This window comes from Strongylocentrotus purpuratus, unplaced genomic scaffold, assembly GCF_000002235.5.
Source record: "Strongylocentrotus purpuratus isolate Spur 01 unplaced genomic scaffold, Spur_5.0 spur5_scaffold_8, whole genome shotgun sequence".
Taxonomy (NCBI): domain Eukaryota; kingdom Metazoa; phylum Echinodermata; class Echinoidea; order Camarodonta; family Strongylocentrotidae; genus Strongylocentrotus; species Strongylocentrotus purpuratus.
Window position 1 is genome coordinate 7,551,994 of NW_022145614.1, and position 16,301 is coordinate 7,568,294.

Below are 16,301 nucleotides of genomic sequence, written 5' to 3' on the forward strand. Positions count from 1 at the left end.
GTACCCATTTAACACCTGGGTGGAGAGTGGCAAATGTAGATCAATGTCTTGCCAAAGGACATTAGTGCCGCGGTGGGACTTGAACCGCGAACCTTGTGATCCACAGTCCGGTGACATATCCACTCGTCCACGACACCTCTATAACCTTGATACACCTTTACATCATACATACGGTACACTTGTGTACATGTAGTATGTACATGTACATAGGTTAGTGTGCATTGAACATTAACAAATCATAGTACTTTGTTCTTAAAGGGTGACTAAATTACAAATTCATGTCAAATTTGTATTGACCTGTAATAATGTATACACCAACATATCTTTTGACTTTTTGATGTACATTTATGTCATATATTTTTTATATTATTTTTTCTATTACTTTTGTTCTACCTGGTTAAAGCTCCAACCCTAAAAAAAAACCCTCCAAAATAGGCAGGGGCGTCGCTAGACCTTTTTCAGTTGGGGGGTGTACAGGCCACTGATTACCGACAAAACTAGCCACCAATATAGTGTACATACACGTAATACAATAGTGTTGAGCATGATAGCAGGCTGGCTTGTACTATGTACATGTAGGCAGGCAGGCAGGCGGCCAGCTGTGTTTTATGTCAAGTATATGTAGTGTACTACAATATGGCATGCCTACCGATACTACACAATGAAGTGTCCATATACTATGTACATGTAATATATGTATGTACATACAGTATGCATGTACTGGTTATCCCAATACTCAATATAGTCTGGTATCTCTGTGCTTTAAACATAGTTTGTATTTGTTTACTTCTGTACATTTTTGTTATCATTGAGCTACATGTATAATGAACATTTTAATGTTTCTTCTTACTGTAAGTTGTAGTAGTTGATAGTTTGGTACACTTTCAACACATACCAGTAGAGTACATGTACAATGTACCAGTATGAGCCTGTGCAGTTCAATTTGTTATGACATGTACTATGCATCACGATAAATGTCAATGAAATAGGCCTGTGTATCTACATGGTATGGTTCTTAAATTTTGGAAAGCCAAGATATTCATGCATAGACTATAATTGTAATTTGTAAACAAACCAAGATATATTGTCCAATATCTCTCTCTCTTTCCCTCTTTCCCTCTCTTCTCTCTCTTCTCTCTCTTTTCTCTCTTCTAATTGGTTTTGTATTGACCTTTATTCTCACTAAATTGTAACATTGGCAAGACTGGCTATGGTTATTTTCCTTGTGGCAATGCATGTATAGACCGCATAATGAGTGGGTGTAGGAGTTTCTACCAGTAGTATTTGGAGTCACTGAATCACTACAACAACAATAACCAGTGCCAGGTCAACTGTGAAAGGCTCATTTACATATAATGCAATAACACAAAGTGGTGAGATAGACATGTGATGTCTATTCATTGAAACTGTTTGTTTTGCTAAGAGCTCTTTATAGCCTTATTTCCAGGAGTAGCCTATATTTGTAATCTGGCTATTCTTGGCATTCAGCTCAAAATAGTTAGTAAACATGGTGTTTGATACACCTGTATACTGTGTACAGTATGGATATTATTTTGTTTTCTTCTTCACTAGAGTTTTTCTTCATAGCCAAATGAGAGTTTTTTCAGGGGGTTCATTTGAGCCCCCCCCCCCCCGCCATATTTCAAACAAGTTTACAAAGACTCAATCATTGCAAGCTCCTAGGATTTCCCCTTGTATATGATTCTCATATACATGTACATGTAGCTACAACATGTATATGTAGCCCTATACAATGAATTATGGTACTTATATTTGTAGTCTAGTCTAAATGCAGGGTTAGGAATAGGCAGGGGGGGGGGGTGGTGGGGAGGGGAGAAGGGGAGAAGGGGACATGTAGGGAGGATGGGGAAGAAGGGGAATGTCTCAGTTGGCATGTATACTTTCTCTTTGTTTGTTATTTCAAATGGAATCTAATGAGGGAATGACATTGCTTGTATGGCTCAGTGGGGATCAGTTGGGATACCACAGTGTGGGGTCAATATAAACATACATGTTTAGTATGTCACGACAATAAGTAGTCTAAACCTCAGACTTTCTATCATTAATCTTTACCCAAATGTATGGCACGATGGCTGCCAGGGTCTCCTCAACACATTTAGAATAGTTTCTAATAATTTACTACAACCAACATGTCAATAAATCATCAATAAGCTCATGAAAATTTCTCTCTTATATAATCAATATCTCAAATTTTGCTGTTTGACAGTAGACTTTATGAGAATGTGGGCTGATCACACAGCAATACCTACACTGAACACTGAACGAAGTCAGAGTTTTAGCTGTCATTATTTCAAAGAACTGCATGCAATAAAAAGAACACTATTCAGCTTACTCTGTAAAGTTGTTTACAAGTACGGTACATGTAGGGTCGGTCGTAGGCTACCTGAATTGAAATCGTGGATGCATTACTAGGCGCGTCTTCATCATCTCGAGATTGCCAAATAGCCCGCTATTTCTTATTTGGGAAATAATCCTGAAGTAACATATCGCGTCTTCACTATCTCAAGATTCGACCTCGAAACTTGAAACTGGACCTTGAGAAATTAGCTCGAGATATTTTGCTCAGCGTGAGCGCGTATTGCGAATCTTTGGTCTAGTGAAGACGCACGAGACAAATAGCTGGATATTTTGCCAAATAGTGGGATATTTTGCAAACTATCCCAATATATCTTGGGATGATCATGACAATCCTGACCAAATATCCTTCTAATCACTACTTCGGTCTGATGAAGACTCAAATTAGCTGGACAGTTTGGACCGGCATAGTTCAAATACCTGGATATTTGGCAATCTCGAGAAAGTGAAGACAGGCCTAGTGTCAGGCGTACATGTTGTTGTAGTTATGCCCCTCCTCCATCCAGCTCAAGCAATTACTAATAGATTGTATACTATCCTCTCTGTACTCGTGATATGAATGATTGAAAATGTAATGATGATTAAAATATGTTCATATTTTTAATATACATGCAGACCTATATCTCTGACAAAGGATCTATCGGGCCTGCTACAATATTCTATAGTTTCATAATACATGTACATTAAAAACAATGATGTTTTGAAATGAATATTGCTAAAGGTTCACCCTTGAAACAAGCTTTATTACATGTGCATGTACATATATTGCATGTTTTAGCATACTGTGTATTAAAGCATCGCCCTTCTACATGTATCTCTCAATAGACAATCTCATGTTGTTTCATCATGTTTGATATTGTCTAGCCTCGCTGGCCCACATTTCTGTATTCCCTGTACATGTACTATCCTAGTTCAAGGTGAACGTGGAATGATGATTATTAAAATAGCAAAACGTTGCGATTAGAAAGCGAGATGAGAGGAGATAAGCCATGGGCTAATCCATCAAGGATCCCATATTTCCTGCCTAAATATAGATTAACTATACTTGTAGAACCTTTATACAGTTCACGCCACGTTCAATATCAGTTCTTTTTCTTTAAAATAATCGTAATATGTTATTCCATAGCTGCTGAAATATAGCCTAGCTCATCCAGAAATGTGTGTGTTTTGAAAAGGTTAATATACTGAATTTATTTTTCTTTTATAATTGTAAAACTATATTCTTGCCACCCCAAAATATGTTGATCTGTACCGTAGAGACAAAGGCTGCGATGAGTACTCGCACTATTGACAACTCGCACTATTGACAACTACTCCAGTATGTTTTCTCGGACTTGAATACTTGGTTTTTGTTTTGTTGTTATTTTCCGGTCACCTGGCACTGTCTAGGCTGACGCGTACCCTTGCCCGGGAGCTAGCGATGGTATGGTACCGTGGGTAAAAGTGTTTCCCAGCTCAATCACTGTCAACTCACCACTCAGAAACAGGGACCAAATGTCCAGATTTCTGTTTGGACCTGGAGCAATTAAGAGTAGTCCATCATCTTTGGTTTTAAAAACAGCATTGTTTACTATTATTATTATTACTAGCAGGACCCGCGGAAATCCGCGGGATTCTAGAGGGGGGCGGGGGGTGTAAATAGATATATAGAGACTGTCTAAATTAAAACCACCAAGAACTTTATTTGCCATTCAGGCCATTAAGAAATAAACATGTTAAGCGTCCCCGCCCGCTTCCTTTTTGGGGGCCGCCTCCTATTTTTTTTTTTGAAATTTTTTGAAAAGTTTTTTTTTTTTTTTTTTTTTTTTTTTTGAAAGAAAAAAAAACAGCGTCCCCGCCTGCTTCCTTTTTGGGGGCCGCCTCCTATTTTTTTTTTTTTTGAAAGAAAAAAAACATGAAAAGCACTGCTAAAATGTATTTCTGATTTTAAAAAAGAAAGAAAAAAATTGTCGGCCGCCATCTTGAAAAATAGCCTGAATGTCAGGAAAAATGTACGGAGTGGCCATTTTGAAAGAAAATAAAAAGAAAAAAAAAGGGCCTCCTCCTTCCCATTTTTCGAAAAAACAGGAAGCTAAACATGTTTTTTTTTAAATTTGGCCTTATATAAAAATTTAAAAAAAGATCCAACTGTACCGGTAGTTATTCTTTAAGCCACTGGAACTGCGTAGAGTTCCGTAGTGTGGCGTACTGACTACGCAGAAATTAGGCTGCGTATTAATGGGGAAATAGTCCCTGCGTAGGTTATGCGTAGGCTGGCGAAAAAAATTAAACAGGTTGAATTGTTTTCGTTCATCTTGCGTACCCCTTTCCGTCCCTCAGCATATAGTAACGTAGGCCAGCGTAGTTGTTACGCAACACTACGCAACTCTACGTATTGACCCCACGCCAATTAGTGACCCGCAAGTGTCACAAATAAAGTATTAAAAATATGCTCATCTGACCCTATACGCCTAAAACCCCCGAGCTTTCGGGGGTTTATGGCCCCTTGAAACCCGTGGACCCCACGCCTATATTATATATACACTCAACTCAGGACCCGCGGAAATCCGCGGGATTCTAGAGGGGGTGCGCAGGCAAAAAATTAAGTTTTTCATTTCGGGGGCTCCATTTCAAATTTTAGGGAAATTTTCGGGGGCTCTTTTTTCTGGGGCTACTTTTTCATTAATTCATATAAGGATAGGCCTACACTTTGTTGAGATTTGTTTAGTAGGCTATTAGGTTTCAGGCTTCCTACTTCATAATTGCCTATTTAAAAAAAAAAAACATTTTTCTAGTTCAATAACTAAGTTTTCATGCATTGATTTGATGCAAGAACTGTAACATAATAGAACCTAGATTGTGATTATTTCTGACCATGAATTTCGATAATCATTTTTCAAAGTAAAATTTTCACAGGAAAATCAAACAGTCTTTTAAAAACGTAGACATTAGAGTCTAGTAATACTTTTACTAATTCTAAGCTCAGGTTTCGTAAATCTATTCACGAAACTATATTGAAATCGCGGCAATAATGATGCAAACCAACAGATAACAATTTCAAAGTGTCAAATCTCTTCGACTCGAATTCAACTCACACACTTTCAACTGCAACTCAGCTCATCTCACACACACTACACAGTGGCAATGCACTGTCAGTTACGGTGATTTTGTCTGATTTTCTTTACTTTGAAGAAATGATTATCAAAATTACGTAAACATGGCGAGAACATCACAAAATAGGCTTTAATTTCATACCTCTATTTATGGAAACTTTATAATATTGCAGCAATCGTGAATTCGTGATGGAAATTGATTGCAGTTTCGCGATGTTTAGTGGTTCATGGTCTAGATTCAGCTTCTACCAAAACAAAATCGACCGCCAAAAACTCGAGCCCTACGCTCCGTCTCGATCTCGCAACTGCGAAAATGTACGTGTTTTGGCGTACTTGCGTGCGACATGGTAAGCCAGGTAAGGTATGGAATATGGTTCGAGTTTTTTTTACGACCGATTTTTGTGTACACAATTTTGTGTGTCTACGGATGCAATGTTGAATATCCATGAGGTATCTCTGTCGTCACGCATATCCTGCATTATGCATGTCGCGTCTGTTTTCGCCCTGGACGTCGACACGGAGGAGGACCTCGGGCGGAGTATAGCCAATTCGCTAGAGTAGACTCTCCCGCGGACGACGGCACCGGTCACCGGTACCCCGAGGGGAGGGTTCAGGAGGAGATAGCTGCACCAACTTGTGTCGGCGATCTCATTAAAAAACAATAGAATACAAAGGCCGGCGGAGACGTCGCGCCCCCCGCGGAGCCTTAGCGTATTACTATTATAGATTATCAAATCGGCGCCCTCGACTGCTACTCGAAGTAAAATCGTGTTAGTTTTCGGAGACGGACGTAGTATCTGTATGGCGTAGTATGGTGGTTGCATAAAAAACAAAAAAAACATGGCGTCCGAGTATTCGCTTGTAAGCCTGGGAGTGTAATCGAGTACCTCATTACACGGTTATTCACAGCCTTAGTAGAGACTTGGGGGGGGGGGGGGGGCTCGGGGTACCTTTTTTTTGTAGATTCTCTTTTGTGTATTTAATTTTGTATAGTATGTGAAAGATGCTCATCTAAAGTACAGGAAATGTTGTTTATGTTCTGGATGTAGTATCATATTCCAATGCAGAGCATACATACATGTACGTGTAGAAAAGCTCTATTTGTTGTTGTGTGTACAAGAATTGATTTTGCTCTGTGGTGTGTCTAATCTGTCTGTACTTGAGGATAATGATGAAAAAGAGCAGGCTTCTTACTTCACAACAAATATTTGTCCTTCTTCAGCACAGTTAATCCCTTTTGAATTTTGTATCTTTGATGAAGTGACCAAGGCCAATTATCCCCCCCCCCCCTGTTAATCAGATTAGTGTATTCTATTAAATTAGATTAAAAGCTTAGTGAGAAAACTGCAAGCTGTAGGTGAGGTTATTCTGTGTACCTGCATACACCTGTAGATAAGCTAGTGTATCATCTGATCTGTATGTAACCATGGAGATATTCTGTTTACTTTTTTCATAATTTTGCTATTTGATTTCAAAATTAAGAAAACAAACATTTTTTCTGGTGAGAACGTGCGATATATTTACTAATGAGAAACAAACCTGAAGTGATATGGATTGAGCCTCTTCACAAAGGAAATAGATTAGAATGGATGAATGGAATATGAACGTGACACTTGTCAACAACACCTTATGCGGTTTGGGGATTATGTACAACTGTACATAAGTAGTTCTCAGTGTCAACTATTTGATAAAACTGATAGAAAGTGCTTGCAGGACCTCCTTACTGTTATCTTATATTATACACTTATATCCGGTATGCAGAAATAAGGGATATACATGTACATGTACATGTTCTATTTTATATGTATATGATACGGTAGGGTGGAGGCATTTCAACTGTACTTTAAGCATTTGTTATTGCAGTGATGATTCAGTATCAAAAGCGGATTTTTATATTTGTGTCTACCGAAGTCGTAATACCCATATGTAGCATTTACAGGTCTCCCTCCTGTACATTCATTGTACATTTTAAGCAATGTAAAGAGCCGAGCCTAAATCAGCTTGACAATAGCTCTGACAAACAACCTACATGAACATGTACGTTGCCACAGTACTCTGTAGCTAAATTTATACTGCAAGCAAAAATCTTCAATTTTTCTCAGATTTCTGTATTTCTTCGGGAGTTGCTAAGCAACCACCGGCAAAAAACAAATAACCAAAATAAAACGCTGGCCAAACTTTCACTGATATTTGCAATGTAAATGCCTGCTCTCGAAACATTGGTGAATGATTTTGGTTTTTGGTCACATGACTCTTTTTTGCTTTCGTGCGATCACATGCAGAGCAGCAACAAGTTGCGATGGATGCGTGCTACCCATCAAAAAATAGGAATGAGCAAACACCAACGTTTTTTAATGGGTTTGTCTATTAATGTGAATGGCTGTTTAAAGGTAAAGACTAGTTTTGGAAACACCCCCCCTCTCAAAAAATGAAATGGAAGCTCTTATTACCAATCATGTGAAAGAATATGTTTTGACTAATACGTGATCGTACAAATTTTGCTGAGAAACCGCCTACTAATTGATATATTTGGTAAATTATTATATCTGATAGATATAACGCACATGTCGTGCACGTGTGCATAGTCCCATATACATCTTTCTGTGTACAGTGCTTGTAACTTTACCAAGACTGGGCCAAATTTCCTATCATTTTGATGATTCCAGAACCGTGCAGTACACACCAATACTTATATACTTCTTGATAATGGTGTTTTGGCTGTGTACAGTAAATGGGCCTATCGCAGTGTTTACTGCACTGCTCATGCCTACAACAAGCGTACACCTTCCATGGACAATAACAAGCTTATGTGCTTCTCTCGATCAGCTCAGGTATGAAGAAAGAAAGATTCAGGAACAGATTGAAATGCCCCCAAGGGTTAACCTGTAATTGAACTCTCACAAGTCTGTTGAAAGTCATCAAGGTCACCCTGACACATTTTAAATAGAATCTCCAGGCAATTCTTTGGTTCCTTATTATCATGGCCAGTTGTCGACTTTGCTTCCCCTTCCTAGTACTACTATGGTACTAAATACTGTGCTATAAAACCTGAAACTTATGGACATGACACTTTAGTGAATTAGAGTTAAAGTAAAATCCAACCTTGACAGCAAACTGGTGATAGTTAAAATGAAATCAGAAAAAATAAAATGAGAAAGTTATTAATTTTGAAAGTTGCATTCACTACAGGCATGGGCTCTTCAGATTGGCTGAATGGGTAATGTCTCGGTGATGTAGTGGAGGACAATTTTCCCATTTGTTCCAACACACAAAATGACTACCATTTCAACTAAAAACAAAAATGTATGACTCAGAATGTCCTTCATTTCATAGGACCTGTAATAATATACTCTCCATAATAATAATATATCTGGAGTAGTGCCACAAGGGTGAAGGCACTTGGGAGAAAAATAGAAATAAGTGATATTTTTGCAAAGGACACACATGAGAGTTGGCTTATCCATCATAACTTCACAACCCACCAACAAAATTGCAAATTTGAGATTCACATAGCTGTAGTGATGTCATATTTCAAACATTTATAACTTTCTTTCGGTCCAATCATTTCAAACTTTTGCCATTCTGTTTCTCTGATTTTTCTGCTTTCATTTAAATGACCTTATTGCAAGGGTTGTATTTCCCTTTAAGGATGACCATTATCATTGTAGGAAACTTTAGAGAGATCCAATGTTCGTTCTCTCTGATTAAGTATACATGTAGATCTAGGCCTATATTCCTGGTTATGAGATGAAATTTCCTCTTTTTTCCCTGAAATGGACGACAACCTGTCCTCGACAGTCAACTTTAATCGTCGACTTCAACCGTAACTGACAATTGTTGACGTACATTCCCATTACGATATCATTCTTCACGCCCCATTGTCCTCTTGCTGATAGTTTACCACATTATTTGGTCTGATTGTGACAAAGTCATGTCTCTGATGGCCTGCTTCGTTCTGGAAGGGTGAACTGAATGTGTGGCTTGTAATACCAGATCTACGCCTGTCACGTTAAAAAGCATAACAGCTGCATCCTTGTTCTTATTTGATTATAAAGAGTGTGCAATAAATGAAATGTGGATGTGTGATTGTGTGTGCGCATGTGGGATAGAGAGGGAGAGAAGGGGGGGGGGGGGAGTTCTACAATGGTAGAAAGAGGGGGAGTGGCAAGTGAAATATCATTTTGTATGGCTATTTATAAAGCCAAACTGAATTTACCTATCATCTTTTTATTTTATAATGCCATAAGCTTTTAAATTTGAGATATTTTTCAAGTATAGAATTTTAGGAATAGAAAACCATCTCATCAGTGTTTTTATTTCTTTGAACAAGTATGTGTTATAAATTTTTCTATCTTTTTTTCTTCTTCCAGGAATGGGAAAGACCCATAAAGATGCAGCATCAGTCACTACAGCTCACTCAATCCCAGCGTCATGTGGCATCTATTACTTTGAAGTCACAGTCGTCAGCAAAGGAAGAGAGGGGTGAGTTCAACACTATTTCTTTGAGTTTCTTGTAGACCTAAACCTTGCCACATAATTCCCCGGTAGTTTGCAGCCACAAACCGTTGTCAGTCGTTACGTGTGCGTAACAGTGTCTGCATGGTGAGACTATGCTGATAGCATACTGCATCGAGGCACTGTACTTTAGCTGCTCCGGACACAGCTACCTGTACATGCAGATACTGACAGAGCTAGGCTCTGCTCAAGGCTTAGGAACTCCAGGAATTCAGGAATCTTTTTAATGCAATAGATCATTCAATAGTTCTGTTGTAGCCTCTAAAATGTGTAAGTTTAAAAAGATGTTGTTTTTATTATTATTATTAGGATGCTATAATAATAATGAAATTTCTGAACAGGACATTCATGTCCATATTGGAGATACGTGCATTTTGCATGATACTGATATCAGTATTCTAATTGAATTTGACGGAGTGGCAGAAATTTGAAGCAAGTCAGTCGATATCTACCCTGATACTGTTACAGTAGCGGTTATGATATCAATTTCACTGATACCACTTTTCCAAGTAAATGCCCAGTGACATTTTAAAGTCCTTAATACTGAAATCAAATGCATAATTGCATATTATCTTGACTACTTACTTAGATTGCTTATTCATGCATTGAGAAAGTAGTATTGTACTTTGTTTTTGAGCAAGCACTCAAACAAACCTGACATGGTAGATAGAGTGCATTATAAATATTACTGTTGCACGACAGTATACAGAAAATATACTTTTCATTTTTTTTCTCCACCTGATATTTTGTCCCTGCGTATTTTACCACCTTTCACATACTTATATGAACAGTGTTACTGGGTTAGGGGTTTTAAAGGGGTTTATCAGACAGCGCTAAATGACATGTTATCCAATGCAGAGTGTAGACCTGTCTCAAATATAATTTCTCCTCTCATAGGGTACATACATGTACATGTAGATATTGGGAATCCCGAAGAATTGCAGGTGTTTAGCCGATCCAGTGAATGTCAGCATGTCAACCGATTTGACAGTAAAGTCTGTTATTCCCACTGTCCCTTCCCATGAATTTCAATGCAAGAAGCGACTCTATCCCGCAAAATATCTTCAGAGATGAAATTATATGGTGACGGACGGGTTCAACAAGCACAATACAGTGTTATCCTGTCCTGTACAAAATACAAAAGCAAATACCTCTGGTTTCCCAGTATGTTTTTTTTTTTAAATGATGGCATGAATTTCACAGATTTTTGCAGTGTAAATGCCCGCTCTCAAAAAAAATTGGTGAATGATTCCGCTTTTTGGTCACCTGAATCTCCTCGCTTCCGTACGATCGTCTACAGAGCAGCAACAAGTCCCGCAAGCGCCCTAGTCACAAAAAAAAAAAAAAAATAAGCAGACACCTAAGTTTTTAAATTGTTTTTTCTGCTAGTGTAAATGGCAATCCCCAAATCTATGATTTTTCCAAATGGTGTTTCGGGCTGCGTAAATGGCCTTATTCTCTCATATCCCCCTGGGCCCTCCCCCATCTCCTTTTGTCTCTGGTGGCAAAGGAGATGCTCTGACATTTATGTCACCTGATAGTTGTCGCGGGGGTGTCGGTTGCTATCTGAGTTCGGCCATTGGTATTTGTTTTCAGAGCAGATGCTCTCTTGTCAACATTTCTGTTTTTAGCATCCAGGAATTGTAAACAAAAAAACAGGATTAGCGGGGACAAAATTCCCAGGACAAAATTCCCAGGACAAAATTTCAAGGATATTATGATGACAAGTCAAAAACACTTCAGTTGACATTTATTACAGTTCTGCCTATTCTAACATTCGATTTATCCATGCACGTTGGAATCATGTTATATTCCATGTTGATAATATGAGGTTCATCTGAATACTGGTTCTTGTAATGAATGAGTGTTCATGAGATGTCATCAAAGATTCATGTTTTGTCACTAGGCAGTCTAGACATGCTTATAATACCCTATTCATACTGTGATGGGTATTACATACTCTAGTCTAAATACTGTTGATTCTAGTTATAATGGGTGTTGTTGTAAACATTATTTCAATAAAAAGGCATGCTGCATCAGTAGTAACTAGTTACCCTGTGAAAAATAACACAAATTTTTGTTCTTTGCATGGACAGTGAGGGAACCTCATGAACCATGAATTTTATTCTGCTTTTATGTCAATTGTGTGTTTATATCAAAAGTTAATACTGGATGGTTGAAGTAGCAGATTTGCTCGTATTGTTCACATTTATCTTTTTAAAAATATTGAGACATGTTCCTCATTCTCTGCGATTGACACTTCTGAGAGTATGAAAACATTATGATTTCTGTAATCAAGAAACCAAGCATATTTGTTAGATAGGTATTACACTGAAGTTTCAACAAAGTCTGAAATAACTTCCTTTGTTGGCACTTCTTCATCAATCTCCTCCTTTTAAATAAACAAGAAATAGGTGGATCAGGAAATCAATATTATGTTGTTGTTGCAATGATATCATTCTAGGAGTAGGATCCTATACTGTCAGTACCTATTGGTGTTGTTGCAGTTCTTCATGTGCTACATGTACTATGTAGGTTATGCATTGCCACAAAAACATAGCCTTGCAATGAGTCATAACAAAGGATATAGTTCCAAAACAACTCTCTGGTCCTTTGTCCTAGCGGTGGTTCCAAGTATCTTTCCTGTTTAGCCTTTAGTGAACCTCTAGTCCTCATCCTCAAGCTATATAGTGATTTTTTTAAATATTGAAACTGAATTTTGAGGGAGGGTATTTTATAACTTTTTTTTCTCTGAATTGTTGATAGGAAGCAGAAGCTGGATTTATTACAGAAAGTGAAACAAGTGACTTGTATTTGCACAAATGGTCATTAATAGACACTTGTAGATGTGTGATACATGTGCATAAACTATTACAGTTTAAACCTTGATAACATATGATATGGTAATACTTCTTTAAAAAACAAACATTGCGTGACTGAATGATACTTTTAGGTAAAGCAAAATTACAAGTCTTATCATTGTGAAGAAGAAAAAAAAGCTTGAAAGTGAAATTATGAAGATGAAATGAATAGCGAGCTGTCATTAATCATTTTGATGTTTTGGAAACATTTAGGTCAGCACTTACATGTAGCCAGAGATGGACAGTGTTTGCAAAGTATATAGAACAATATTATGATTCAAGATTGTTGCGGAATAGGTAAACAAATGGAAAGTGTAACATGCTTGAATTTGGTCAATCATTTACGTACATACATATTTATGTGTGTATGGTGCTACATTTGTAGGTCACTTGGGTCATGTCATATTCTTCTCAATGGTGACATTGATTGATCTGAGAACGGATTTATACTTTTAGGAAATGGGATGGATGATAAATAAATCTCAGATTTGTCTCCGAAAGGGGAATGAGGCCTCAGAAGGGAACCCACTTCATGTCTTTCCTCGGGGCTTAGCATAAAATGTTAACCATAGGGTCCTTCACATTGCAGAAAAACAAATTTGAAACACCATTGGTTCTTTAAAACTACCATTGAAACTACTGGAAAGCCCATAGAAAAACGTTGGTCTTTCATAATTTTGTTGTTTTGGTCGAGTTGTGGGCATGCGCCACTTACCGCTGCTCTGCATGCGTTAGCACGGAAGCGAGGAGGGTCACATGACCAAAACCGTAATATTTCACAGGTGTTTTGAGAGCGAGCATTTACGCTGCAAAATTGGATGGACTTTCGGCCTACATTGAAGAAAAAAATATGCTCCAGAACTGAAGTGGGTTTTTCTATTCATGTTTTTCGTCATGATAAAGAGTAGTTACCTAGCATCTTCCTACAAAACTCAGGATTTTGAGAAAACTCAGGATTTTGAGAAAAATCAATAGTTTTCTGCTTGCAGTGTAAATGTACATGTAGCTCATGGCCACATAAGCCCTTCAGTTGATGGAACGCTTGCCATCAAGTATTGGAATTCTCTCATAGTATAGTATTAATGACTGCTTTGAGAGAAATAGTTGTTTTATTACGCTCAAGGGAAGGTTAGAATTGGGCTATTCCCCGAGGCTTGCCGAGGGGAATAGCCCAATTGTAACCTTCCCGAGAGCGTATGAAAACAACTATTTCTCGAATATTAAAGCAGTCATTAATACTTTTATATGCCGAAAAAAAATAGACTAAAAAATAAAAAATAAAAAATAATTTTTTTTTTGTCGAAGGTGAGAGTCGAACTCTCGCGTACGATGAGTGATGAATCTAACACCAACGCCTTACACCACTCGGCCATCGCGCGCTGTTCACGAGCATGGCAGTTTTGTACAATATATACATTACAGTGGATTGAAACCGGCTTCGGCGTGATGAATGCTTCGCAAAAGCACCCTTCTTTTACTTTTGCAATGCATATTGGCACGAACTTAGATCAAGATCTATCGGCAGATGTTGTTTTTTTGTTTTTGGAAGTTTATTTTCGTCTTCATGTCAACAATGCAAGATAAAATTGTCGGTAAGATCGATCGAGATTCAATTGTATTGAAATTACCGACCAATCCTTCGCACACATACGGTATCCTCGATCGCTCAAACCATTTTTTAACATGTAAACCTATGGGGTAACCATGGAGGCTGACCTATTTTTTTAATAACCATGGTTATTAAAAATAGTAAATGTTTTATGCATGGTTACCGGGAATTTTACAGGAACAGTTGAAGTTTATGAATGCAATTCGACCAATCAGATGGCTGGATTTCTTAAGTGAGGTATATAACAATCTTTGTTCCACCCATACTTTACCTATTCAGTCATTTGATGAGGTATTGTCGGAATACAGAAAATTAGAAACACAAATATTGTTGTGTTACATTTGAATTGGCTCATTTGAAATCAAAAGAAAAATCGTTGAATACAGACATGTTCAGGGATGCAAAATTTGAAACATTTCTTTTTGCAAAAGCAGTGAAAATTGACATCTCTTGGCCAACTTCTGTCTTCTGTAATGTAACCTTGAATATACTCTTTCTAAATATGATCCCATTCTTCAAGATTGTCAATTAATTAGGAATATTTTCATTTATCACAAATCCACAATGGTCTGATGAAACTTGGATCAGGCAAGAGCTAGTCAAAGTCTGATTTTTTTTTCATTAATCATTTGACAAAAGAAATTTCTTCTTCTTGAGGATACTTCCCAATGTCTTGTCAAGAATCTAAGAAGAAATGTTGAGAATATGAGATTTTCGTTCATTCTTGTTGTTTGATTATCTCGAATCAGACAAAGAATAAATGTAAATGCATCAAGATAGCGCACTAGTCAGAACAAAGAGCTTCACTTCCAATCTAGCATCTCAGTAATTTCCAGTATTCTTACTTGCTCCGCAGGGAGACAGACATGCAAGGAATGCCAACAATGAACATGTTTACATACAAGCACTGTACAAACTCGCGGAATGAGATACATTCATATGCACGCTACTGGAATCACTATCATCATCTCGATCCTATGATGATATAAGTCAATCATTAATTGACTTTGATGGATTATCCTCTGAATAGTAAATGATATGGCCGAGCACGATCTGTACGACTGTATTGGGAAAGTACATTGGTTTTGCTCATTAACACCTACAGCTGATACGGCTCATTACATTCCTTTAAATTTTGTACTCTTGATGGATTTAAACCGTTTAATTCTGTCATGATTGTATTCTGTTTTGTATATTTTATTTAAATTTAATTAAATCAAATTGAAATACAGACTCGCTGGTCAATCGACCATCTTGCAAATTACTATTTTTATTTATTACAATGCTAAATGATAGTGGTTAGCCACTGCAAAAAGAAATGACCACATGTTTTAAACGTGTAAATGAATTGGAACTGAGCGCAGCAAGGGTCCAACGCAGATTCACTTTATAATAGCTCTGTATTACACCATACAGAAACGAGTTTATTACACTTTATGTCATCATAAAAAAAGCTCTGCAGTTTAACGAGTACATATCTGAACAATTCTAATTGATTGAGTTTTCCAGCTAACATGGTGCAGAAATTGTGCAGATGCCAGATTGTATGTTCTTCTCGGTCCTAGGGTTTTTTTAAATTTTTTATTGCTTGAAAGACTTGTATGGCAAATACATACTCCATGTACAAGTAGGCTATTTGTAAATGATTCATAACATAGCGAGGTGACATTAATATAATCATGCATCAAATAATACAAAAACAACCAAATAACAAAATTCTTTAGCAGGAGATGAGCTTTGATTAAGTTCTAGAAATGCCTGCATCGTATGATGGAGATGATCACACAATAACCAAGACCGTAGGGCAGAGTGTCTATGCTGTTGGCTAGAATGTATCACAGTATCCTG

The 16,301-nt window shown here is 37.5% G+C and overlaps 1 protein-coding gene across 1 annotated transcript in view; it reads left to right on the top strand.

The window, feature by feature from the left end:
- LOC579137 (ran-binding protein 10) overlaps positions 1-16,301 on the top strand; it is a 51,407-nt gene that overhangs the window by 5,181 nt on the left and 29,925 nt on the right. Inside the window, exon 2 of the mRNA XM_011677019.2 lies at positions 9,839-9,950. Within this exon, the coding sequence (XP_011675321.2) occupies positions 9,839-9,950 (112 nt within the window). The remainder of the gene's footprint in view (positions 1-9,838; positions 9,951-16,301) is intronic.